At 42.2% G+C, this 25,965-nt stretch overlaps 1 protein-coding gene across 1 annotated transcript; it reads right to left on the reverse strand.

Annotated features, from left to right (window-relative positions):
* Positions 1-1,124: 1,124 nt before the first annotated feature.
* LOC145390886 (ionotropic receptor 21a-like) lies at positions 1,125-25,514 on the reverse strand. Its single transcript, XM_080265626.1, has 9 exons — positions 24,879-25,514; positions 15,193-15,425; positions 14,315-14,440; positions 12,570-12,756; positions 9,163-9,399; positions 6,975-7,240; positions 5,917-6,054; positions 2,345-2,531; positions 1,125-1,373 (listed from the first exon to the last, which is right to left on the reverse strand). Exons 1-9 carry the CDS (start codon positions 25,512-25,514, stop codon positions 1,125-1,127), a joined length of 2,259 nt encoding a protein of 752 aa, XP_080121752.1.
* Positions 25,515-25,965: the final 451 nt, after the last annotated feature.

The following is a 25,965-nucleotide window of genomic DNA, read 5'->3' on the forward strand; positions in this document are numbered from 1 at the left end:
GACTCCAGTTAGTTATGCAGTAGACTGGCTAAGTTCAGCGTTTCAGCTCAGATCTCTCTCATTCTCCGAATGAGGGCAGACTAGGACAGACTCTCACCAGGGCAGGCTGTGCCGCTACGCCGTCCTAGCCGAGCCCTGTATTCCTCAAGATGTGTACATAATTCAAGAATATAATCTACAAAACTTCGCTACAGTTTCCTTCAAACCTCAAGACGGACTAATCCCGCAAAACTTAATATTTAACAATAACCATCCACTACATGGAGTCTCAACTGTAATGCGATATTTGAGGAGCGTGACACCCCTTAATGATTCTTGGGGAGTCAGCCCCCTCCAAAAAATCAAAACGATCAAAAATAGGGGAAAAAGAGCACATAGATTTCAACGAAATTTCTCGTGTCAGTTCGTCTGGTTCCTTGATAATGTTCTCCACTAAATATAATTTTACACCATCATTTTTAGGGTATCAGCCCTCTAAAACTTATAAAGGATACAGAACAGGGGAAGGAGGGCAGATATCGCTTTGATATCTTAGTACACTGTACAGTTACTTAGTTTGCTGCTTCAGGAAGCGCTTTTTATTCATCTCAGGGAGACACATCAGGCTGTGAAAAGGTTAATCGCGACTGTTTCTAACCTGTCTCAAGGCAAATTTATTAATCTTTTGCGAGACTTTTCGATGTGGAGGGGTTAGACATAGCCTTCATATACCCCTTCAGTACGACACATCTGCCCAAATATTAATAAGAAAGTATCAGGAGTAAATCTAAACGTAAAACAAAGAAAAAGACAAAAAACTAAAGACTCGTCACCGAATGGATGGAGCTGAGTGTTTTAACAAAAAGGGGATATAGACAAACTCCTTTTGGATACTTATATTTTAAAGTTACATGCTTTCATTATGTGAGTAGGTAGCTCTTTATATATTTAGCACAATTGATTAGCTGGGTTAGAATTATGGCTAACAACTGTTGAATGGTCATCAAGCCAGATAACCACCATGAAGTGAAGATATGAAAAGGGAAGGGCCACTTGTGCGCTCTTGACCTCCCTTCCATTCGTGAACAAAACGTGAGTCTGGCTAATGGCAGCTGGGATCGAAGATGCTTGGTGCTGTGTTCTTCCTAGCGGCGGCGCACACAGCATCTGTACACTACACACTCCACGATAAACGCCACGGAAGCCAGTGACAGTCCCAGCAGGAGGAGGAAAAGCAGACCCTGCATGTGTATCACCGTCAGAGCACTCACCCTTCCTGCTTTCTCTTCCTCCTGCTGCTCCTCCCGCTGTTCTTGCTGTCGTCTCTGTCGTTCTCTGCTAGCCCGTCTTGCCTCGCTCAGCACGTCGCTACTCCACTTCTCATACAGGCCGCCCTGAAACAGTACCCATGTTGTTAAGAAGCGTTCTCAACCGACGAGAATACGGGCCTAAGTCACTTTTTTTTATATCATCCTTTGTCCTGTTCTGACATTCTCCAACATATTTACTTTTCATTTTCTGTCCTAACTCATTTTTTCAGTTGCAGGAAGGACTAATACTCGGAATGGATGTATTCTGGGAAGAAAATTTACGAAACTATTTTCATATTACTTAATAATCAATATTATATTTACAAGGAACGGGAGACAGAAATTTTTTTAAGCTCTGTTTTCCGTTTCTTTCCTGCAAAAACAAGTCATGGTTACGACAGTGAATTGATAGTAAATGTGTTAGAGACGCCCACCCGTGAATAAATGAAGAACTGCATCTGCAACAGAATCTCGAGGCGAATAAAAAGAAAAAGAAATATTGTTACTTCTTCATTACACGAAGTATTCACTGAGACTCATGATTATGATAAGACTGGATTCATATTAATACCTTATTTCACAGCTAATTAATTATGAGAAAGGAACAAAATATTTTTATACTTCATGGGCTTTTTAAAATCTTTCATTGCACAATTTTCTGGAGAATTATTTATTTCTCGTTTTGAGTTATTGAAAAAACGATGGAACACCTATTTAAGATCATCATATTACCGATGGAACTTAAATCAATCCGACAGGAGCTCACTAGCTTATCTGAAGGCCATGACAGAGGAGTCAACACTGGATTTATACAGTGCGTCATGGAGGACAGGCACAGATATGGGGAGAGTGAAGAATGGGTCATATGAGTGTGAGTGTGTTAAGCGTTATTTTTCAGTACTGTCACCACCGCACCTCACTGGCCTCCTTAACCGCCAAGCTAGAGCTGTCAACACCGGCTTTGTAAGATGTGTCGTGTGATTTAGGCCAGGGAGTGTCAAGAAGCCTGAGTCTTAAATCCGCTGACTGCCAACTCTGCACCACACTTCCCTGACCTCCTTGACTGCCATGATGGTGCGGTCAATGATGGGCTTGTAGGGTGCGTCGTGCGGTAGGGGCCAGGCAGACAGACCCGGGAACACACTCTCCCTCGCCACATACAGTTTGGTGCTGCCGTCACTCAGGGTAAACTTCTCTGCGATCACCAACTGCAGGTACCGACGAGCTTCCATGTGTGCCTGTCTGCAGTAACAAAGATGCAACTGTAATTCACTACTATAACTCGGCCGAGATTTTAGTCCATTTACAACATATTTCCCTAAACCCAGAGGCAGCATACGGCAATACTACATCTCTATATCCTTTCCACAGCACTTCTTCATGACTAGTACCATATTCTAGTGTTAAACTCATGTTATGGCACAGCATTCGAGATGGAGTGATGGCAATTTTACGCCTAGTGAACAGAGTATACACAGAGTGACAAAAATATATAATGCCCATATACAGTTCTCCCTTTTCCACTCTGTCGAACGATGGTTTGTGTGTTGAGGGGACAGCTCATAGGCAGTATTATCAATTTCTTTCCTGCATAATTTCTTCATTTTTACTTCCAGTGCCACACCCACGCCCACACCAGTAGACTGAGCCGTCCCCGCAACAAACAAAATACTAACATGTGAATTTCAAGCGGGGCGGCGTTTACTGACCCTCCTGTACCTTGTGGAGGAGTAATAACGTAAAAATTACCTGACAGTTTAAAGGATTCGAATTTCGCTATTTTACTAATCTACCATGAGACCTGCCGACATGTGAAAAAAAAAAAAAAAAACGCTAATACTAATACACCAGTCCTGTATGAGGCACCCCTAGTATGTACTCAATATGGTCGGTGGATGTTAGCGCCAAAGTGGCGACATGTGGAGGCGTATCGTAGCGTACGTACGAGGACTGCCTGGCCTCAGGGACGCGCTGTTAAAGCCTGTTCCAAGAGTTGGATTTTTTTTTTTAAGCCACAGTGAACCTAAACCTTGATCCCCGACATATCGGTCTGCCACGTAATCACTGAGTCAAGGACAGTACACGGCTTCATTAATAGGCTATGCGGTTTTCTTTATACAGCTCCGTACAAAAGTTCTTGTCATTTTCTCTAAAGTACGTGTGTTAGTAGAAATCCAAATATGGAGGTTGACAGACACTGGATGGCGTGAGTACAATGGTATGCTGACAAGCCTACAATATGCAGATATTTCCAAAAAGTTGCTATTTTGATAACACGACTATTATCAGCAACATTCATGGCCGCTATAATGAGCTAAATCTCAGTCCAGGATACAAGACTGAGGCTGTACACTGCGGCATCTGTGACAAATAATTTGGTTGTGCTATTTTTATTTTTATTTGTTTTCTTGAGAGAACAGTCTTCCGGGCTTCTGACCTGTGGTTCCTACTTCCTTGCATTAAATAATAATAATAATAATAATAATAATAAGAGAACCTGTTTCCTCAAGAGCAGATACTCTGACAAGAGCTAAAGGGGTAAATAGTTCATCAAGAGCCTCAAGGGCGAAAGCGAAGAGCCAGAGAGGCAGAGGGTACATGAGGGTTCTGAAGGGCAGGAAGTAGTATCTGGCCTGAAAAACACACTTCAGGTACAGCCAGCACCAAACTCCCGCCATCACCCTTACATTTCACCCCATTAACTTTTCACAGCCAGCCTCACGAGTCAGCAACAACCAGCACTGATGACTATGAGGCCAAAAATTGTCATCAGCGTCGTTTGCTTTGGATTCATCAGACTGACTTTTTAACTCTAAGGAGGGTAAGTCAAAAGGGGCGACAGGACTATTGTTGCTGACTGAACATTAGCAACGGCCGTGTTTGACGTTACTTTGATATACCTGCATTCCTTTCACCTTAACTTGGTCCAGATTTTTGTCCTTTTCAGCTTGTTTCGCTTTACTCAGTGGTAAAATAAGACTACTGTGCTTCTGCATCCTTTTCATAACACTTCCTCGTGACAGCCATCATGATCCACTGGTAATCCATTGTTATGACCCAACATTGAGGATAGAGAAATGGCAATTTTAGGCCAAATTAGAGTAAAAGCAGTACAGAACCTAAATGTTGAACCCGTCACGTCTAGGTATCATTATTTTAATCTTTCGTCCACAGATCCCACTTATACACAATACTCTGTTTATATTAACATGGTTTAAAATTGCATCCCTCCATCTTGAAGGCTGTTATAACAATAGATTTTAAAAATTATAATACGATGCTAGTCACGAAGAAGTGATATGAGAAGCATGGAAAGCTGTAGCAGTGTCTTTTTCTGCCGCTGAGCTGTGTGAAACAGACTACAAAAAGATGATAATTTTGGCCAAGTTAAAGAGAATGAACTAGAGATTATATGGCCAAGACACAGGCATAGCAGAGGTGCACGAGGGGTTGTCTGTCTTTCCAATAATGGTAATCAGTATCCATTTGACTGAAGGTAAGGATTTTCATATTCCGTAACATCCGCTATGACGTCAGACCAGAATCCTTTTATCAGTCTATCATTCTATATGTGTAGATTACTAGATAGTGTTCTTGATTAGTTCCTTTAAATTCTGTCTGCATGCACGGCAATTACTTAAAGAACCGTATCTTTTTTACACCAACCTGGCCTAAAATTGCCATCTATCCACCTTAAATACTGAGTTGTAGCAAGAGATTAACACTAGAATGTGATGCTGGTCACGAAGAAGTGCTATGTAAGGGCTGAAGAGCAACAATACTGTCTCCTTCCGCCACTGATCTACATGAAATAAGCTGCAAAGACAGAAATTTTTGGCCAAGTTAGTGTGGAAAAAACATAATCCAAAGGCATCTCACTATTAAACTTTAAGTCTATTACCTTAACTTGTCCTTTTGGAGCTTATTTCATGTAGCTCAGAGGGAGGAAAAAGACAAAGTTACAACTCTACATATTTTCCACGACACTTTTTTGTCTCGCATCATTTTCTAGTGTTAATTTATTGTTATAACTGAGCTTTGAAATGGAAAGATGGCAGTGTCAGACCAAGTTAGGGTAAAATCACTATAGCGACTCTGGCAGGGTCAATTGATAATTCACCCGCTATTACGATCTAAATCCTCTGCTTACCATCACACCTCTAGCGTCACCCAGTATTTTGTAGTTCAGCACAGTGCGTCGATAGTGAATCATTAATATCTTTGCATGATGAAATACAGGCAGAAGTATTGTTTGCACGCTATGTACTGCCAACCTAACATTACACTACTGAACAGCGAAGTTTGCATCTAGCTGGCTTATGATGTCACAGCCAGTCACGGGTAGGTTGCCGCAAGTCGCTTTATGGTCAGTTCTTAAAGATGTTTTGACTGAAAGGAAAAGAAAAATATTCATATCAGAGCAAAATTCGGCTCACTTTCACCCACTGACATTGATTTTGAAGTACTTGCGTCTGGTAAGCAGTCAGTTAACTCCGTCAGACCGATGACGTAATATATATTTTGTTCTTCGTAAGTTGCATAGAATTGTTTGTTGTTGGCAAGAATGAGAGAGAAAATGAGTGATGTGAGGGAGGGGAAGAAAGGATCACAATATAAGTCCGCTTACTTGTATATGGCTGATTCCCTGATGCCGTCTATCGCTGTTGGCACTATCTTCACTCTGTCCCCTAAGGTCTGGAAATCACTGGACTCTGACTGCTTGAAGAAGTCCCGAAACTGGGCTCCGTAGGGCGGCATCGTCACCCTGGACAGAGAGAGAGAGAGAGAGAGAGAGAAGGTTTGTTACACAGTTACATAGATACACAGACCACTAAGCAAAACTGTACCAGTTTGCTATATTTCCTTCAACACTCCTTTGCTCAGTGGATTGTAAAGTTATGGCACTTGGTGCCAAGGGAGATTTTTATAACACTACTGCGAGTTTAATTGTTAGAACACTGAATGGAAGGAGAACTGTAATTGTTTATGCAGTGCGTCACCTTATGTATACAGAGCACATCATGTTATATGTATTGATAAGCAACTGCATTATTTTATGTTATATTTAAGAAAAATTACATTTTAAATCAGGACGGTTTATTTGCTCTAGTATATTCATAGCGAGACTTTGATATTAATCCACTTTCATAGTCTCTTGGGCAAAGACTATACAGTAAGATTAGCTTGTGTAGCTTAGCAGGAAAAAGAATGTGAGTACTGTCATGTTGTAGGATGTTAAGTTGGTCACACATGAGCCTGGAACAATGTCTGTTAACTGGAGATCTGACTACAAATTCAAATGTTCATGTATCATATTTACTTGGTTATTTCGACTAATATTTGACACCTCTATTATTTCATGCCAGCGCCACCAACAAGCATGTTTAATAGATCAAATCTGTCAAGTGTACAATATGCCAGACCTCTGCAACACATTGATGTACCAGGTTCATATGTTGCCAACTACACAGTCCCATTGAGGCACATAATAGTCTTAAGAATATTCGCAGTGTTTGTGCAACAGTGTCGACCGGCAAACAGTGAGGGAGTCTTAGATAATATGACTGGTCCTTGTGGCTTTTTGTCCTCCATTACAGTATGTTACAGAAGTGAGAGTGTTATAATCCTGGCTGGTCCTTGTGGCTCTTTATCTCCTATATGTTACGGAAAAGAATGTTAGCTTACTTTGCGTCGGAACTCACGAGCTGTGCCAGCGTCTCCACACGGGCAGGATATTTCGGCGCTGTAAGGGACGCCGTGAGATTGCCGCGGTACGCCACCCCGAGGATAAAGGCGAACACCAGCCAGGCCGCCGTCAGCACCCTGTTGGAGGTGCCTGGGCTGAAGGTGGTAGTCAGGTCTTGCCCCAGGAGCGTCCCGAACACCCTGAGTATCACAGGCCCGCTCCTGGGTGGGGCGTGATGCTCTTTTTCTGCTTCAACGTGCATTACCTGAAAGCCATAGGAGGACATGCTTTTACCCTTTGTTTATCTAGCTATCTGTCTATCTATCTGTCTACTAGATGCCTTAACCCCGTAAGAAGTGGCCACAGACAAATTCATTTACACTTGAGAATATGTACTGATAAAATTACTTTACATACAGAATGAATAAATAGTGACTTCCAACCAGGCCCAAAGAGTTCATTATGTGACAGTTGTGTAGGCCTTCTACTCTAAATTTATTTAATGAAAGGAAAGAATTTGCTACATACGAGGACCCATATTCTGGTCTATTAAGGAAGCACCCTATAGCATCTCCCGCTCAGCGATTCATTTTGCTTATTAGACTTTACTATCCACCTCTGTTTTAATTAAACTATTCTAATATCGACATATCCTACACAGATAACGTACAAATAGATAATAATCAGCTGTTTCCAAAAATAAATCGCTAAGGAAGAGGTGCTAGGGAGCCTCCTCAAGAGTAGAGAGTACGGGGTGAAATGTGATTAACTTTTCAATACGTTGAGCCAGTTTGTATTTTATTCCTGCTGTCTCTAAGCTATTTACATCAGTTTAGGCGAGAGTTTGTGAGCTGTAGAACTATATAAAGCCTTCATTAAGCCCTAACCTGATAAACATAATCTGATAAACTCCTCTAACTCTAACTTGGCCTAGAATTGCGTCTCTCCATCCTTAGTTCTAAAGTATGACAAGAGACCAACATTAGTATATGGTGTTAGTCACGAAGAAGTGCTATGGATATGATGAAGAGCCATAGCATTGTCTTTTTCTGCCAGAGCTCTGTGAAATAAACTGTCCACGGATGAAAGGATGGGCTAAGTTAAAGTAAAAACGGTATAGAATATGGTGCTAATAGCGAAGAAGTGCTATAAAAAGCTGCAGCAATGTCTTCTGCCACTGAGCTCCGTGAAATCAACTGTAAAAGAACGTAAATCTGGGCCAAGTTAAGGTGAAAAGCGTATAGCAGCTAAAGTGAACTATGATGTCATTGGTCTGCGCTGAATAAACACAACGAGAGACGGGTGTATTTTACGGCTGGATGGTATAAATGAAAAAAGTTAGCGAGGATTTTTTTTTTCTTTTTTTGTTACGTAAAATGCCACCTCGGGCGCTCGGGGAATCTCCGGCGACCTAAATATTGTGGATTATGTATAAGCCAAGGCAGTGTATCTTGGAGCCTCGTACGTGTCAGAGGGCTGGAGTGAGATTAGCTATGTGAGAGACTGTATGGTAAGAGAGAGAGAGAGAGAGAGAGAGGCTTACCTTCAAGAAGAGCACGAGAATTGCAGTAAGAGTAGTAAGCCATCAGCCACATCAGCACCCACGTCAGATGTACGCAAAGGTATATACTCTTTAGTAATACAGAGATTCGTCTGTCCACAAAAATGATGCAACAAATGTAACACAACTTCGATGACATTTTTAATATTTTATTCTTGATACCGCCACATGATTTTATTTAGAACTGGAGACTTTTGAAGCCTGAGTTGTTGGACAGAGCCTACATTAACCCCCTCACCACCAGCGATTTGTCCTGAGTTGTAGAAAATTAAAATAACAAGGAGCATCGTGGTGTTGATGTGGGTGCGACTGGAAGCATTGGGAGAACTATTCTGAGATGGTTTTGGCATATGGGGAGGTTGGAGAATGAGAAACTGACTAGAAGAGCGCATGTGAATGAGGTGGAGAGGCTGAGGGGGAGAAGAATACCGAGAATGAGATGGAGGGAAGGAATGGAGAGATATATGAGAGGCGAAGGGTGAGTTGGAGAGAGGGCAGGCAAATAGTAGAGGACAGGCCGACGTGGAGGCGATTTGTTTATAGCCACCCCTTTGGGATTATGGCATCAGGGTATATATACAGTACACAGAGGTCAATGGTGTGAAGGGGTAATGGCCTGATCTTACCACAAGGAAGGGCACGGGAATGATGACAAGTGTAGCGAGCACTGACGCCCACACGAGGTCATGCAGGGGGTAGTAGAGACTCTGCCACTGGGGCTGGAGGGCGGGCCGGGCCATGCAGAAGGCGTGGAAGGCGTACTCGAACATGTAGGTGTAGTCATACCGCTCCAGACGCTGAGGGAACACGGCGTAGATCACCGTCGCCATGAATGACACCCGTTCCTGCACACGCTCCGTAACCTTGTGCATTGAAGAAATGTCTATAGGTCACACACACACACACACACACACACACACACACACACACACACACACACACACACACACACACACACACATCTGGAGGTAGTAGCAGAAAGCAAAATGTAAAATAAGAAAGCTGTCTGGACAGAACACGAGTAACCCCTCTCAAGAAAACGAGTGTAGTGGGTATGAGCCTGCGTAGAATATGGCAAAGTGGGCTTGATGCTGGTCAGGTCATGCAAAAGACGTGCACGGACACGCTTCAAGGGACTTATTCTGTCCCTGTGGCTTTTAGCATAAATATAATAGGGTCGCAGTGTCAGAATAAACGCATGAATGAATACACACGTCCCTCTGCATGATCACGTAGTACAGGGTGACCCAAAATGAATGCAACCCATAAAAGTGTGTGTCATTTATGCATTTGATAAGAGATTTGCTTTATTTTTGTATTCATGTTAAGCTGAGTTGATAACAAAAGAGTATTGAAAGGTTAGGTTCAGCATTTCAAATGGTCTGATTTTTTATGACCTTTCCAAAATGTTTTCCAAATAACCAACTCGACCTGGCGGGCACTCATGAATGGGACGCGCGAAATTGTCAATTACGTAGACAAGCTCCTCTCTTGGGATAGCTCTGATGTTGGCCATGATTTCTATTTTCAGGTCTATGATTGTCTGGGGTTGATTTTCATAAAAATGACCCTTCAGATAACCCTACTGACAGAAATCTGGGGGATTTAGATCGGGTGAGTGTGGGGCCCACTCAGGATCACACCTCCTACTGACCAGTCGATCCCCGAATCGTTGCCGCAGCCACATCAACATTGGTTTGAGGTGTGTCGGGTGGCCCCATTCTGCTAGAACCATTGCTCTCCACGAGTGGTGTCCCTACTTCTTCTAAGTGACATCTTAAACTTCCTCATGAACTCAAGATACCTCTGTGTTCACCGTGACAGACTGTTCTTCGTTTTCGAAAGAAGAAAGGTCCATTGATGCCATGCTTTGAGATGGTCACCCATTCTGTGTATTTTGTTCAATGCAATGGACGCCGGAGAGCATCCTCTGATGGTGCTGTCCCCTGGAGAATATTGTTTTTGCTGCTGACATGACCTAAGAGAAGAAAGTGTACGCCGCATTCACGAGTGCCCGCGACTTTGTGGTGGTCATTTGGAACACGTTTTTGGAAAGGTCATAAAAACCAGACCACTTGAACTGCAGAACCCAAACTTTCAGGACTGTTTTGTTATCAACTCAGCTTAACATGAATGCAAAAATAAGGCATATCTCTTATCATTTGTATGAATGACACACACTTTTATGGGTTGCTTTCATATTAGGTCAGCCTGTATGCAGTCATTCATACTTCCTAGCGCTATTGACACTGCTACATGCACGCCATGAATCACAAGAGCGAAAGAGATACACTAAGGCAACTGTACATGTAGTCGCAGGCCAATATTCTCATCTGTTAATGAACCTCCTTAACACCTTTTCCTAAGCGATTTATTTTGCCTATTACACCTTTCCTTCCTCGTCTGTGTTACATAAATTCTTCCAGTATCACCATACTCAGCATAAATAATTTCCACAAAAGATTATTAACCAACCATGTCCAAAAATAAATCGCTAAGAAAGATGTGTTAGGGAGCTTCCTAAAGTGACGCGAATACAAGCCGTAATGGCAGAGGCGTTGAGGACGCGTGGCACTCATTACCAGTGCTGGGAACGGTATACTGTATGTATCTATACTTTATCTGTAACTTTATGGATTGAAATCTCGTCTAGAGACAGCAAGGGAAAAAAATTATGATGATGATTATGATGGTGATGATGATGATAAATATAATAATAATAATAATAATAATAATAATAATAATAATGATAACAATAATAATAATAACAATAACAATAACAATAATAATAATAATAATAATAATAGTAATAATAATAATGACGATGATGATGATGATGATGATAAAAAAAATAATAAGTAATACCCAAGCAGCTGTAAGAACACAATGTACAGTCAACGACAAAATTCCGCTCGCCTCTCCTGCCCCACTCATCTTCGGATTCATAGATGATTCAGTGTGAGGCAGTCGATAAAAATGCATATTATCACCCACAGATGAATGATGATGCACCTCACTCCACTACCTCACATACAAAAGGTCTATGAAGAGGCCAAAGAGAGGCAGGAAAGGAGATGGGCTTTAGCAGCATGACATTCTAGCTTTAATCTGTTGTTACACCCTAGCATTCAAGATTGGGAGATGGCAAATTAAGGCCAATTTAGAGTAAAGGGAGTATAGGAATGGTAGCCTCACACATCTACTCATGTGCTTACCTACAGTCCTTTTACTTCATCTGTGCCTAAAATTACCCTCTCTCCATCTTCACTACTGGGTTGTAATAATATATAAGTGCTACTATATGGTGCTAGCCATAAAGAAGTGCCATGGAAGGACGTAGAGCCATAGTATTGTCTTATGTGAAATGAGCAACAAAATGACGAAAATCTAGGCCAGGCTAATGTGCCAGGAGTATAGTATAATGTGTCTGACGGTGATGGTGTATTCTCTTCCCTTTAGGATATAGCGTAGTACCAACAAGGGCTATGTTACTGTGCCATAAGGAGAATTATACTGATGAGGAAAAAGTACTCTGAGGTGTCTTGTGGGGAGCCCGAAGATATTGGGAACTCTTGGGCTCGTATTTTCTCCGGTTAAGGAAGCTCCCGCACACCTCTTCCTTGGCGATTAACTTTTTGATATGGCGGGTTAATATCCTTTTGTGCGGTATTTATGCAGAATATGTCGATACTGGAAGGGTATATGTAACACAGAAGAAGCCAGTAAGGTGTAAAAAAATTAATCGCCTAGGAAGAAAGTGTAGGGACGGTCCTCAGCCAACGAGAATATGGGCCTTGGTGTCGCCATTACTCTGCATGTCAGGCATTGAAAACTAACGAAGGAGAAGACGAGTCTTTGGTGGTTCAAGGAAAAAATAGGTACCTCTGTACTGAAGCGAGTACTATGTAAAAGTGTATATGGTCACTCAGTCTTTCTGTGTGTGTGTGTGTGTGTGTGTGTGTGTGTGTGTGTGGTTCCTTTTCACAGAATCAGTGACGCAGAAAAACAAGGGGCCGAGTCTATGGCACCTCACCTCGTCCCAGTTGGCCGTGGGAATGACACTGATGGTGAAGTTGAGTGCATCAGCGATGGCCGCCAGCATGAGGTAGTCAGTGCCGGAGTAGCGCTGTGTAGTGGTGCCATCTGGACCAGGAACTTCAGCCGCGTCCCAGTACGGCGGGAAAGGTAGTGCCGTTACGTTCACTGGCGCACCGTAGAAGCTGCAGCAGGGAAATGAACTGAAGGACTGAACACGATAACTGAAGACGGGTAAGCTGAATATGGTAAAGCACCACAGAAGCTGAAAAACTTTTAAAGGTTTCAGAGAAGATGAAAGATAAGACTCTGGAGAAGTCGAAGGAGGGAAGCGAACGAGAAAACTGAAGACGGAAATGGTTCTGACAAAACTTAACTAGGGTAAGACTCCGGAGAATTTGAAGGACAGTTAGGCTCTAGGGAAGCGCAAGGCTCTGGAGAAATTGAAGAAAGGGGGAGGCTTAAACTTACTTCCTGTACTCTACCTGTCTTGTCTCACTACTAATTCACTAACTGTATGACTGTCATACTCTTATATTCCGTTCTTTACTATCCTCAACATCTACTCATTAAAAATCTCTTTATTTCTTCCATCGTCTAAAGCTTTCTACATTTATCTAACATTAACCCTGTCAGTATGTTAAGATCTATTTTTAACATGTTCTTGCAACCTCCAGGCAATTTATTCAGCTTAGGATATACTTTTCCAGTCCGGAGGAGTTATTATACTGTTTTCATTTTTCTCTTAAAATTTGTCATGTGCGAGTATTAAAAAAAATGATACAAATATCAGTGATGGCGCTGAGGTGGTAAAGTCTTTCAATAGAGTGATGTCTTCCATGGTAAATTCATGGTACACTTTAAACCATATAATTAAGATTAGCAGACGCATTGTGAACTGAACTAGTCAGATGGAGCCTTCATTAATGCCTTCACTACAGACGGATCTTTACCTGGTTGAATGACAACATCTGACGTAGCAAGAATGTACTGGACTTTAAAAGCGGAGCAAAACTGTGCCGCCGCCCCACCCACACCAGGACACTATAATAATGAATCCTAGAGCCCCACAGCAAGTGCTTCCCTAACAATACTACAGTCACCTCTAAAACAGACGTCAGTAGCGGTTTCTAGGTCATGCTTTGGGTTCGAGCCGCTATTCTCCTCCTCCTTCTCCACCTCCTGAAAAAAGATTGTCCCTTGGCCACTCTGTGCAGTGGGACAAATTATGTGATCGGATTTAACTCTCTTATGGTAGACCATTTTAGTCTAGCTGACGCCAGGCTATTTCATATGCTTAAGGGGGAGGCAGTTATTTAGTCATTTATTTACATTCTAACTGATTCTGTCACTTATAAATTACTGTTTCCCGAGTTGCCTCCTATACTGTTTAACACAAGGTATATTTCTGGTGATGTAGCTACTGACATTATACTTTCCAAGCAGCTGTAACTCAAGAATAATGACAACTGAAATTCAACCCTCCCTGCGCCCTTTCTTTCATATACGATATAACTAAGAGAGAGTCACAAAAGCGTGATGACGTAATCCTGGCTTTACATTGCTACTTCCAGATTATTTTATTGAGGTTAGGGAGCTAGGAATGTAGTGAAGGAGTTAATGGAGGCTATTTCCAACTCATTTAACACTAAAACTTTCCCCAATGCCAAACAGAAGACATTGGAAGCAGGATGAACACAACTGAATGTTCTCTGGTTAAAATTAAGAAGCCTGGTCACTTACTCCTTGTATTTCTCCGGGAATAATGGCAAGTTTGAGAAGAGTCTGAGGCCATTAGGTGTCCACGAGGCCACACTTACGACACCACCGCCTGAAGCACTGTACGGCATGTGGCTGTACGCTCCACACCTGTTTGTACAGTTGTTGACATTAATGCTGGAGTCATGCCAACCCAGGACCTCTTCCGAGCAGGCCAAGTGCAATACTAAATCAGCCACCTCCATCACATGTGGGGTAATGCAGGGAGTCAGAGGGAAGGGAGGGAAATGGGAAAGTGTGTGTGTGTGTGTGTGTGTGTGTGTGTGTGTGTGTGTGTGTGTGTGTGTGTGTGTGTGTGTGTGTGTGTGTGTGTGTGTGTGGAGAGAGAGAGAGAGAGATTTGAATGTGTCCACCTGATCCAGTTTATTACAGGTACTATACTCTTAGTTTGTGAACAGGTGGTCTGCGTTAACAGCAGTAGTTGTGGCAGTTGCAACCCTACAGTAAGCTCATTTGAACATGAACCCGGTGGACTGCAGCCTGAAACTGCCCTCTTCCTGCTGTCCACTGTCCTCCTTTTGGCGGATAGGGGGAGAGAGAAGGGATGTTTGTGTAACTGGGCAGTGGAGCCAACCAGCTATATCGTTGCCACCACGTGAAGGCGTCTCTCTCTCCAGCACCAGTAACACGATTATATAGCTGTACTCCTTTCACCTTAACTTGGCCCAAATCCGTTGTTTCCCGAAGCTTAGTGGCAGAAGACAATGCTATGGTTCAACATCCCTTCCATAGCACTTCTTCGTGACTGGCATCATATTCCACTCTTAATCTACTGCAACAACTCAACATTCACGTTGGAGATATGGAAAATTCAAACCAAGTTAGAGTCAAAAGAGAATCACCTGATCCTTCCTCCGGCCTCCTCCACGTTCATAATCATCGTATTCATCATGCTGAAGGTCCAGGAGGAGGTGAGGAGGGCGTGGATGTGGGGCAGGGAGAGGCGGGTGATTGCAAGCAGCCTCGTAGCCCACACCAGCAGCCTCCCTGACTCAGCCTGACCACCCACAACTGACAAGAACTCTGGGTCTTCGCTCACCACTACCACCGTCACACTCCAGGATAACACACGCAGCTGACGGCAAGTTTAATTGTTAGCAGTGCTGTGTGTATATGATGTATAATTACTGATATATAATTATTGATATTACAGCTATATCATATTTATGGGTGTTCATTATAATAATAATAATAATAATAATAATAATAAGTGGTAGGTGGAGGCGCTCACCATCCACTCACTCGATGTAGTGCTGCTCTCGGGTGTCTGCCACTTTCCTCTGCTTCATCCTTCTTTTCATCCATCCTCTTCTGTCTTTCTTTCCTTCATTCTTTCCTCTTCCTTCTGCCTGTGGGTGACTCTGCACTGAGTGACAAGCCAAATGGTTTCCTGTACACCAGGAAACCATTTACTACGCTGGGTGGTAACCATATAACCAAATTTTGGCGCCTGGTGGTTTAGTGGGTAATAACAGCACTCCAATCGGATTGAGCCGGTGAAGGTTTATATCCAAAGGGTGGTTGGGGTTTATTGCTTACGTAATGCCACTCAGGAAGAAGTGAGGCTGGTCACTCTCATCTTAAATGCCAGGACCAATTTGCCTAGCCCCGGGCTCCTACGCTCCTCCTGGGGCAACGTAGGATTGGATGATGGATGGATGGATAATAATAATAATATTCTATCTATCTATCTATTCCCAGACGCCATAATCCCGTAAGGAGTGGCCATTTGACTTTGAGTTATTTGTTTTACGAGGAGGGGCACTAACCCTCCACCAACCCACTTGTTAACACGTAGGGAGCACGTATGGTTTGGTTATATGTTTACCACCCAGCGTTGTAAATGGTTTCTTGCCTTACAGGAAATAATAATAATAATAATAATAATAATAATAATAATAATTATTATTATTATTATTATTATTATTGGTGGTGGTGGTGGAGGTGGAGGGTGGTGGTAAGCGTTAGGTGGTGGTGACCGTCATCTACACACTTGATGTAGCGCTGACTACTTTTTCCCTCACCCTTATCATTCTTTTTTCTGTGTCTGCCTCCCTCTCTTCCTCTTTCTCCAATCATTCCTATCACTTTTTATCAAAATTCTTTATTTTTCAGGTGGCTTTACATTGGGTGACAAGCCTAATAGTTTCCTGTAAGCTAGGAAATCATTTACAACGTTGGGTGGTAACCATATAAACAACACGTACGTGTTCTCAACGTGTCAACAAGTGGGTTGGCGGAGGGTTAGTGCCCCTCCCCGTAATGCAAAGAAATCAAAGACAAACGACAATCCCTTACGGGATTATGGCGTATGGCTATTGATGATTTATAATTGTTATTGGCTCAACTGGTAAGCTGCTGTACTCACGCAGTTGCAAGCGCTGGTTCGAATCCTTTTTACCCCCTGGGGGTAGGGGGATTTCAAGAATACTCCCCCAGTATCCCTGCTTGTCGTACGAGGCGACTAAAAGGGTTGGTGGTGGGTTAGTGCCCCACCCCGTAAAAAGAACTAACTAAAAAAGCGAACAAAGCGCCTCGGACCCGGACGGACCATACGTTGACGACAAAGGAACGGATGAAGGACATTCTTAGGGTGGGAACGTGGAATGTGAGAGGAATGAATGATGAAGTGAAAGAGAGAGGGATTGTTCAGGTGCTTGAGGATGCAAAAGTGGATATATGTGGATTGACTGAAACTAAATGGAAAGGTGAAAGGGTGAGAGAATGGGAATATGGTTTAGGTATATGTGCGGGAGTCAATGAAAATGAGAGGGCAAGAGAGGGAGTATGTCTGATGATACGCAAGAAGTGGAAGGAGAATATAAGAGAGTATGGAACAGTGGGTGCAAGGATTGTATGGGTGAGGATGAAAGTAGGTATATAAGCGTGGGCGATTGTATGTGTGTATGCCCCGACAGAGGATCGTGTGGCAAGAGTGAAAGATGAGTTTGGGCGAGTGTAGAAGCGTGTATGGACAAGTTTGAGAGGAGCGAGAGAGTGCTGTTGATTGGAGACATGAATGGCAAAGTTGGGAATGTACGAGTGGATGGAGTGGTTGGTCAGTGGGGTGTGCCAGCTGACGTAGATGGGAATGGAAGTGCTTTGGTGGACATCTGTGCTTGTAAGGGGTTGGCAATAGCCAACACCTACTTTCAGCATAAGATGATCCACCGGTATACATGGAGAGTAATGAGGAGGATGGATGGTGAACTTGCTGAACGAAAGGCAATGATAAACTACGTGTGTGTGGATGAGCGAATGAGAAGACAAGTGTTGGATGCAAGAGTGTGGAGAGGGTGGGGGAATGGAGTCTCGGACCATCACTTAGTGATGGCCAAGGTAGAGCTGCAAAGAAAGTGGTTGAGGAGACGAAGGGGAAGACAGGAGGAAGCAACTCCTGTGAGAAGAGTGGAGAAATTGCAAGATAGTGAGAAAATGACAGAGTATAAGAGCATAGTGGAAGAAAGACTGGGAAGGTATGAGCTAGAGCAGATGGAAGGGGTGGGAAACGTATGTAAGATATTCACGGAAGAGATAGGCACAGCGTGTGAGGCGGTTTGTGGAGTGAGGAGATGCAAGGGTGTGCAAGGGACAGCATGGTGGAATGATGAGGTGAAACGAGCTGTGGAACAAAAGAAGAAGGCATATAGTGAATGGTTAGCGAGTAGAGGTAGGGGAGAAGATGAGAGAGAGAAGAGAGAGGTATATGTGAGCAGGAGAAGGGAGGTTAAGAGACTGGTGAAGGAGAGTAAAAAGAAAGTGGATGAGGAGTTTGGGAGGAATCTGAGTGTGAAATGGAGGGAGAGTAAGAAATTGTTTTGGAAGGAGGTAAAGAAAGTAAGGCAGTGTGAAAGGGGAAATAGTAGGGGAGTGAAAGATAGGAATAATAGATTGTTGGTGGAGAAGAGAGAGAAACTGAGGAGATGGAAGAAGCACTTTGAGGATTTGTTGAATGTGGAGAGTGAGAGCAGTGCGAGTATAAGTGGTTGGGGAATGGCTGGGAGAAGAAGAGATGAGAGGAGGGAGGAAGAGATCAGTAGGGTGGAAGTAGTGGAAGCGATGAAGAATATTAAGTTGGGAAAGGCCCCAGGAATTGATGGAGTGTGTGGTGAAATGCTTAGGTATGGGGGTGAGATTGTTGTGGAGTGGATATGGAAGTTGTGTAGATTGGCTTAGGAAGAGGGAAGGGTTCCAGAGGACTGGAAATCAGGTATAATTATTCCTTTATACAAAGGAAAAGGAGAGAGAGAAGTATGTGGTAACCATAGGGGTATTTGCCTACTTAGTGTGACTGGTAAAATATATGGTAGAATACTCATTGATAGGGTTAGGCATACGACAGAGGAGCTAGTTGGAGAAGAACAAGGGGGATTTAGGAAGGGAAAATGGTGTGTAGATCAGATATTTGTTCTAAGATGTTTAATGGAGAAGTATCTAGAGAAGGGAAGGAAAGTGTATGCTGCCTTCATGGACTTGGAGAAAGCTTATGACAGAATAGATAGGCAAGGTATGTGGAAGGTATTAAGAATATATGGAGTGGAGGGGAAATTTTTGAGTGCTGTGAAGAGTATGTACGAGGGAGCTAGGGTTACGGTGCGGGTGGATGGCGAGCTGAGTGAGTTCTTTGATCTCAATGTGGGACTGAAACAGGGTTGTGTGATGTCTCCATGGCTGTTTAATATATACATGGATGGGGTTGAAAAGGAGGTGCAGGGTAGGGCAGTGGATGTGGGGGTGGCTCTAATGAATGAGGGTGAGATTTGGAAGTTTCCGGTGTTGCTGTTTGCTGATGATACAGTACTGTTGAGTGAAGATGAATGGGAGTTGCAAGGTTTGGTGAATGAATTTGGGACAGTGTGTAGGAGGAGGAATGAAAGTTAATGTAAACAAAAGTAAAGTTATGGTGTTTGAGAGGAATGAAGTCACAGAGTGTGCAGTGAGGTTGGATGGTGAGGATATGGAGAATGTGAGTGCATTCAAGTACTTGGGTAGTGTGATGAGTAAGGATGGAACTTTGGGGGATGAAGTGCGTGAAAGGGTACAGCAGGGAAGGAAGGTTGTTGGTACACTGAAAGCAGTGATGAGAAATAGGGAGGTGAGTATGGAAGTTAAGAAGTCACTGCATGATAGTATTGTGATCCCTACCCTGACGTATGGAAGCGAGGCATGGACCTTGCAAGAGGGGAACAAGCCAAGAGTGAGAGCAGTGGAAATGAGTTACTTGAGAGGAGCATGTGGAGTGACGTGGAGGGACAGGTTGACGAATGAAGAAGTGAAGGAACGCTGTGGGGTGGATGTGGATGTGGTTGAGAAGATTAGAAGAAATACACTGAGGTGGTTTGGACATGTGAAGAGAATGGAGAATGAAAGACTGACTAAGAGGGTGTATGTAGGTGAGGTGGAGGGAGGGAGAGGGAGAGGTAGACCGAGGATGAGATGGAGGGATGGAGTTGAGAGGTATATGAGGGAGGGGGGGTGAGTTGGGGGGAGGGTAGTCAAATGGTGGGTGACAGAGCGACTTGGAGGCGTTTTGTCTGCGGCCACCCTTTGCGGGATTAGGGCGTCGGGCTGTAGATAGATAGATAATTATTATTATTATTATTATTATTATTACTATTATTATTATTACTACTAATATTATTATTATTGTAACTATTATTATTATTACCAGTAAAGTGTGCTTTGTGAGCGCGTGAAGAGCGAGCGAGCACGATGTTCTCCCATAAACCATCTGATATTCAAGAGTTGATACCGAAAAAAAAAAAATGTTGACGGAAAATCTGTTTTAATTTGATTTCGTAACTGAGGCATTTGCCGATTAGAGCCAAAAACACCCACGGAAAATTTGAGATTCCAAGGGGTTCCTATGCCTTTATGGGTGATTTTTTTAGTTGATAGGAAAATTTACTGAAGGTAGTACAGTACCATACATGCAGTCTGGCGTACTGGGCCGTCATTCTAAGCACAGTATGCTTCACAATGTCTCTTCCTCAGCAATGTATTTTATGTATTAGGTTATATCTTAACTTTCCCTTGTATGCTGTTTTTATTGGTGTATTGCTGGCAGACATTACATCAATAAAGTATTAGTGGATACTGTGGTGTATATGCAGAAAAATGGCTACAGACGAAGTATTACAAAAATCACCAAAACCACGTTAAATACGACTGTTTGACAGGAAGCTTTTTACTACCTACTCCTTTGGTCTTAACTTAAATTATTCCATCTTGATAACGTCATGTATAGTATTTGCATCCTTTAACATTGACGTGGTCCCGGAAAGGGCTGCCTTCCTGTGGTGGCACCAATATAACCGAGCGGCTCCTCTACCCGGCTATGTAAATGTCCCTGAGCTGCTTCCCTATCCCACGAAGAGAAATGTTAGACTTCAGGAGAAAGTCAACTTCATTCTGCAGTACACCAGGTTTACATCTACATGCACGTAATTAAAAAATAATTAGCCTGGTATAAACTGAATTAAACCGATAAAGAAGAGGTGGCAGATGTCTGCCTTGTTTATTTGTGTGTGTGGTAGTGTACAGTGTAGTACTCTGATGTGTTGTTAATTAGTAGTGTGGTAGTGTACAGTGTAGTACTCTGATGTGTTGTTAATTAGTGGTGTGGCAGTGTACAGTGTAGTACTCTGATGTGTTGTTAATTAGTAGTGTGGAAGTGTACAGTGTAGTACTCTGATGTGTTGTTAATTAGTAGTGTGGTAGTGTACAGTGTAGTACTCTGATGTGTTGTTAATTAGTAGTGTGGTAGTGTACAGTGTAGTAATCTGATGTGTTGTTAATTAGTAGTGTGGTAGTGTACAGTGTAGTACTCTGATGTGTTGTTAATTAGTAGTGTGGTAGTGTACAGTGTAGTAATCTGATGTGTTGTTAATTAGTAGTGTGGTAGTGTACAGTGTAGTACTCTGATGTGCTGTTAATTAGTGGTGTGGCAGTGTACAGTGTAGTACTCTGATGTGTTGTTAATTAGTAGTGTGGTAGTGTACGGTACAGTGTAGTACTCTGATGTGTTGTTAATTAGTAGTGTGGTAGTGTTCAGTGTAGTACTCTGATGTGTTGTTAATTAGTGGTGTGGCAGTGTACAGTGTAATACTCTGATGTGTTGTTAATTAGTAGTGTGGTAGTGTACAGTGTAGTACTCTGATGTGTTGTTAATTAGTGGTGTGGCAGTGTACAGTGTAGTACTCTGATGTGTTGTTAATTAGTAGTGTGGTAGTGTACAGTGTAGTACTCTGATGTGTTGTTAATTAGTAGTGTGGTAGTGTACAGTGTAGTACTCTGATGTGTTGATATTTAGTAGTGTGGTAGTGTACAGTGTAGTACTCTGATGAGTAGTTAATTAATAGTGTGGTAGTGTACAGTGTACTGTAGTACTCTGATGTGTTGTTAATTAGTAGTGTGGTAGTGTACAGTGTAGTACTCTGATGAGTTGTTAATTAGTAGTGTGGTAGTGTACAGTGTAGTACTCTGATGTGTTGTTAATTAGTAGTGTGGTAGTGTACAGTGTAGTACTCTGATGTGTTGTTAATTAGTAGTGTGGTAGTGTACAGTGTAGTACTCTGATGTGTTGTTAATTAGTAGTGTGGTAGTGTACAGTGTAGTAATCTGATGTGTTGTTAATTAGTAGTGTGGTAGTGTACAGTGTAGTACTCTGATGTGCTGTTAATTAGTGGTGTGGCAGTGTACAGTGTAGTACTCTGATGTGTTGTTAATTAGTAGTGTGGTAGTGTACGGTACAGTGTAGTACTCTGATGTGTTGTTAATTAGTAGTGTGGTAGTGTTCAGTGTAGTACTCTGATGTGTTGTTAATTAGTGGTGTGGCAGTGTACAGTGTAATACTCTGATGTGTTGTTAATTAGTAGTGTGGTAGTGTACAGTGTAGTACTCTGATGTGTTGTTAATTAGTGGTGTGGCAGTGTACAGTGTAGTACTCTGATGTGTTGTTAATTAGTAGTGTGGTAGTGTACAGTGTAGTACTCTGATGTGTTGTTAATTAGTAGTGTGGTAGTGTACAGTGTAGTACTCTGATGTGTTGATATTTAGTAGTGTGGTAGTGTACAGTGTAGTACTCTGATGAGTAGTTAATTAATAGTGTGGTAGTGTACAGTGTACTGTAGTACTCTGATGTGTTGTTAATTAGTAGTGTGGTAGTGTACAGTGTAGTACTCTGATGAGTTGTTAATTAGTAGTGTGGTAGTGTACAGTGTAGTACTCTGATGTGTTGTTAATTAGTAGTGTGGTAGTGTACAGTGTAGTACTCTGATGTGTTGTTAATTAGTAGTGTGGTAGTGTACAGTGTAGTACTCTGATGTGTTGTTAATTAGTAGTGTGGTTGTGTACAGTGTAGTACTCTGATGCGTTGTTAATTAGTAGTGTGGTAGTGTACAATGTAGTACTCTGATGTGTTGTTAATTAGTAGTGTGGTAGTGTACAGTGTAGTACTCTGATGTGTTGTTAATTAGTAGTGTGGTAGTGTACAGTGTAGTACTCTGATGTGTTGTTAATTAGAAGTGTGGTAGTGTACAGTGTAGTACTCTGATGTGTTGTTAATTAGTGGTGTGGCAGTGTACAGTGTAGTACTCTGATGTGTTGTTAATTAGTAGTGTGGCAGTGTACAGTGTACTATAGTACTCTGATGTGTTGTTAATTAGTAGTGTGGTAGTGTACAGTGTAGTACTCTGATGTGTTGTTAATTAGTGGTGTGGCAGTGAACAGTGTAGTACTCTGTGTTGTTAATTAGTAGTGTGGTAGTGTACAGTGTAGTACTCTGATGTGTTGTTAATTAGTAGTGTGGTAGTGTACAGTGTAGTACTCTGATGTGTTGTTATTTAGTAGTGTGGTAGTGTACAGTGTAGTACTCTGATGTGTTGTTAATTAATAGTGTGGTAGTGTACAGTGTACTGTAGTACTCTGATGTGTTGTTAATTAGTAGTGTGGTAGTGTACAGTGTAGTACTCTGATGTGTTGTTAATTAGTCGTGTAGTAGTGTACAGTGTAGTACTCTGATGTGTTGTTAATTAGTAGTGTGGTAGTGTACAGTGTAGTACTCTGATGTGTTGTTAATTAGTAGTGTGGTAGTGTACAGTGTAGTACTCTGATGTGTTGTTAATTAGTAGTGTGGTAGTGTACAGTGTAGTACTCTGATGTTGTTAATTAGTAGTGTGGTAGTGTACAATGTAGTACTCTGATGTGTTGTTAATTAGTGGTGTGGTAGTGTACAGTGTAGTACTCTGATGTGTTGTTAATTAGTAGTGTGGTAATGTACAGTGTAGTACTCTGATGTGTTGTTAATTAGTAGTGTGGCAATGTACAGTGTAGTACTCTGATGTGTTGTTAATTAGTAGTGTGGTAGTGTACAGTGTAGTACTCTGATGTGTTGTTAATTAGTAGTGTGGTAGTGTACAGTGTAGTACTCTGATGTGTTGTTAATTAGTAGTGTTGTAGTGTACAGTGTAGTACTCTGATGTGTTGTTAATTAGTAGTGTGGTAGTGTACAGTGTAGTACTCTGATGTGTTGTTAATTAGTAGTGTGGTAGTGTACAGTGTAGTACTCTGATGTGTTGTTAATTAGTAGTGTGGTAGTGTACAGTGTAGTACTCTGATGTGTTGTTAATTAGTAGTGTGGCAATGTACAGTGTAGTACTCTGATGTGTTGTTAATTAGTAGTGTGGTAGTGTACAGTGTAGTACTCTGATGTGTTGTTAATTAGTAGTGTGGTAGTGTACAGTGTAGTACTCTGATGTGTTGTTAATTAGTAGTGTTGTAGTGTACAGTGTAGTACTCTGATGTGTTGTTAATTAGTAGTGTGGTAGTGTACAGTGTAGTACTCTGATGTGTTGTTAATTAGTAGTGTGGTAGTGTACAGTGTAGTACTCTGATGTGTTGTTAATTAGTAGTGTGGTAGTGTACAATGTAGTACTCTGATGTGTTGTTAATTAGTAGTGTGGTAGAGTACAGTGTACTGTAGTACTCTGATGTGTTGTTAATTAGTAGTGTGGTAGTGTACAGTGTACAGTGTAGTACTCTGATGTGTTGTTAATTAGTAGTACAGTCAGTGTGGTGGTACAGTCTCCCTGCAATTCCTACACACATTTACATTATAGTTATCATAAGGCTTTATGCTAGTAACTAATGTCAAAGTGTTGGTGGTGGTGTGTGTGTGTGTGTGTGGACACATTTCCAAGCCACCCAGGAGGTAGTGTCAGGGCTCGTTTTTTTTCAAGTGGTGTCCCCGCCATGAGCTGGTCAGGCAGGCCTAATCCACCAGTACACAGAGGGCAGGTGTTAGTGTGGGGGGGAGGGGGTGATACTGAATTAGTGTAGATGAAATACAATTGTAGTGTCGTGTACAGGTAAGACAGTGAACTCAGACATCTAGCTCGGAAAGGACCAACCCATCACTAGTTACAGAAAGTTTATTAAACCTAAAAATAAGTTGCATACCAAAGACATTATACTTAGTTGGGTTCTCTTCTATAAAAATGCCCACAGTATCAACTACAGTTGAGCCCACCATTATGGTTACACCCGGACAATAGCGAGTAATTTCCCTCACACCGGCCAACCCTTCCGCCCTTCCTGGAGAGTCCAAGTCCACAATCTCCAGTCCACATCGTCGCGCCTCCTCTTCAGTAATGTAATTGTATTCTCCGCCGGTATCCAGGAGGCCGGTCACTTGTACTCCATTAATGGTATAGGTGACCATTTGAGCTTGTACTGGTTCCGGCAGGTCATCAGTCATTACAAAGTCTAGGGTTGGTAGGAGGTCCGAATCCTGTGGCTTTAAGGGAAAGAAGTTCCGTAGACAACACTGGTAACACACCAACACATCCCTTCCCAACAGCGGTATAGTGGGACCATCTTCACCCACCAAAACATACGGGTAAATAGTGATCATTTCTCCACTGACGGTCTTACACTGGAACTCAATGTTACCCAAGTCTCCCACTATCACCTCTGGACACACTTCGTCAGCCGGTCCCATACTCTCCAGTAGACCACACTTCTTGACCAGCGACAAAGGTAACACTGTTGTGTCAATGCCTGAGTCAATCAGCATCCGGAATGTGTGGTCCCCTACTTGCATCTCCACAAACGGCATCATTGGGTCCAGGTCTCCCTCCGGACCATAAAGGACTTCGACAGACATCATTGTAAACTACTAATGTAGTATACTATATAAAGCTTTAAGCGTATCAACTATACAAACTTTAGCCTTTGAGCAACGTTACTAGGAATAACACGGAGTTATCACCCGAGCGTGCACTCACTGCAACACACACTCGAATGATGACCCTCTTGTACTCATCCGCGACCTTTTATAACCTGTCAGCTGGTGAGAATAATTGTTTGATTATATACACCTACCTGTGTGAATAACTATTTCACAAGTTTCACCAATATCTAATTTTTATTTTATTATTTTAATAACAAATGATTAATGTGTATAAAATATTAAAATGACCACATTAAATTAGGCCTAAAAGGAAATGAAAATAATTACGGTATTATAATTACGGTATACCTATCCGGTATCGCCAAGCGCCTGGGGATTAAAATATCTACCGGTATAATGAATTCAAATTTCACTATTTTCACCA

The sequence above is a fragment of the Coenobita brevimanus genome, chromosome 16 (assembly GCF_032717465.1).
Source record: "Coenobita brevimanus isolate Jiangsu-jjx chromosome 16, ASM3271746v2, whole genome shotgun sequence".
NCBI lineage: Eukaryota > Metazoa > Arthropoda > Malacostraca > Decapoda > Coenobitidae > Coenobita > Coenobita brevimanus.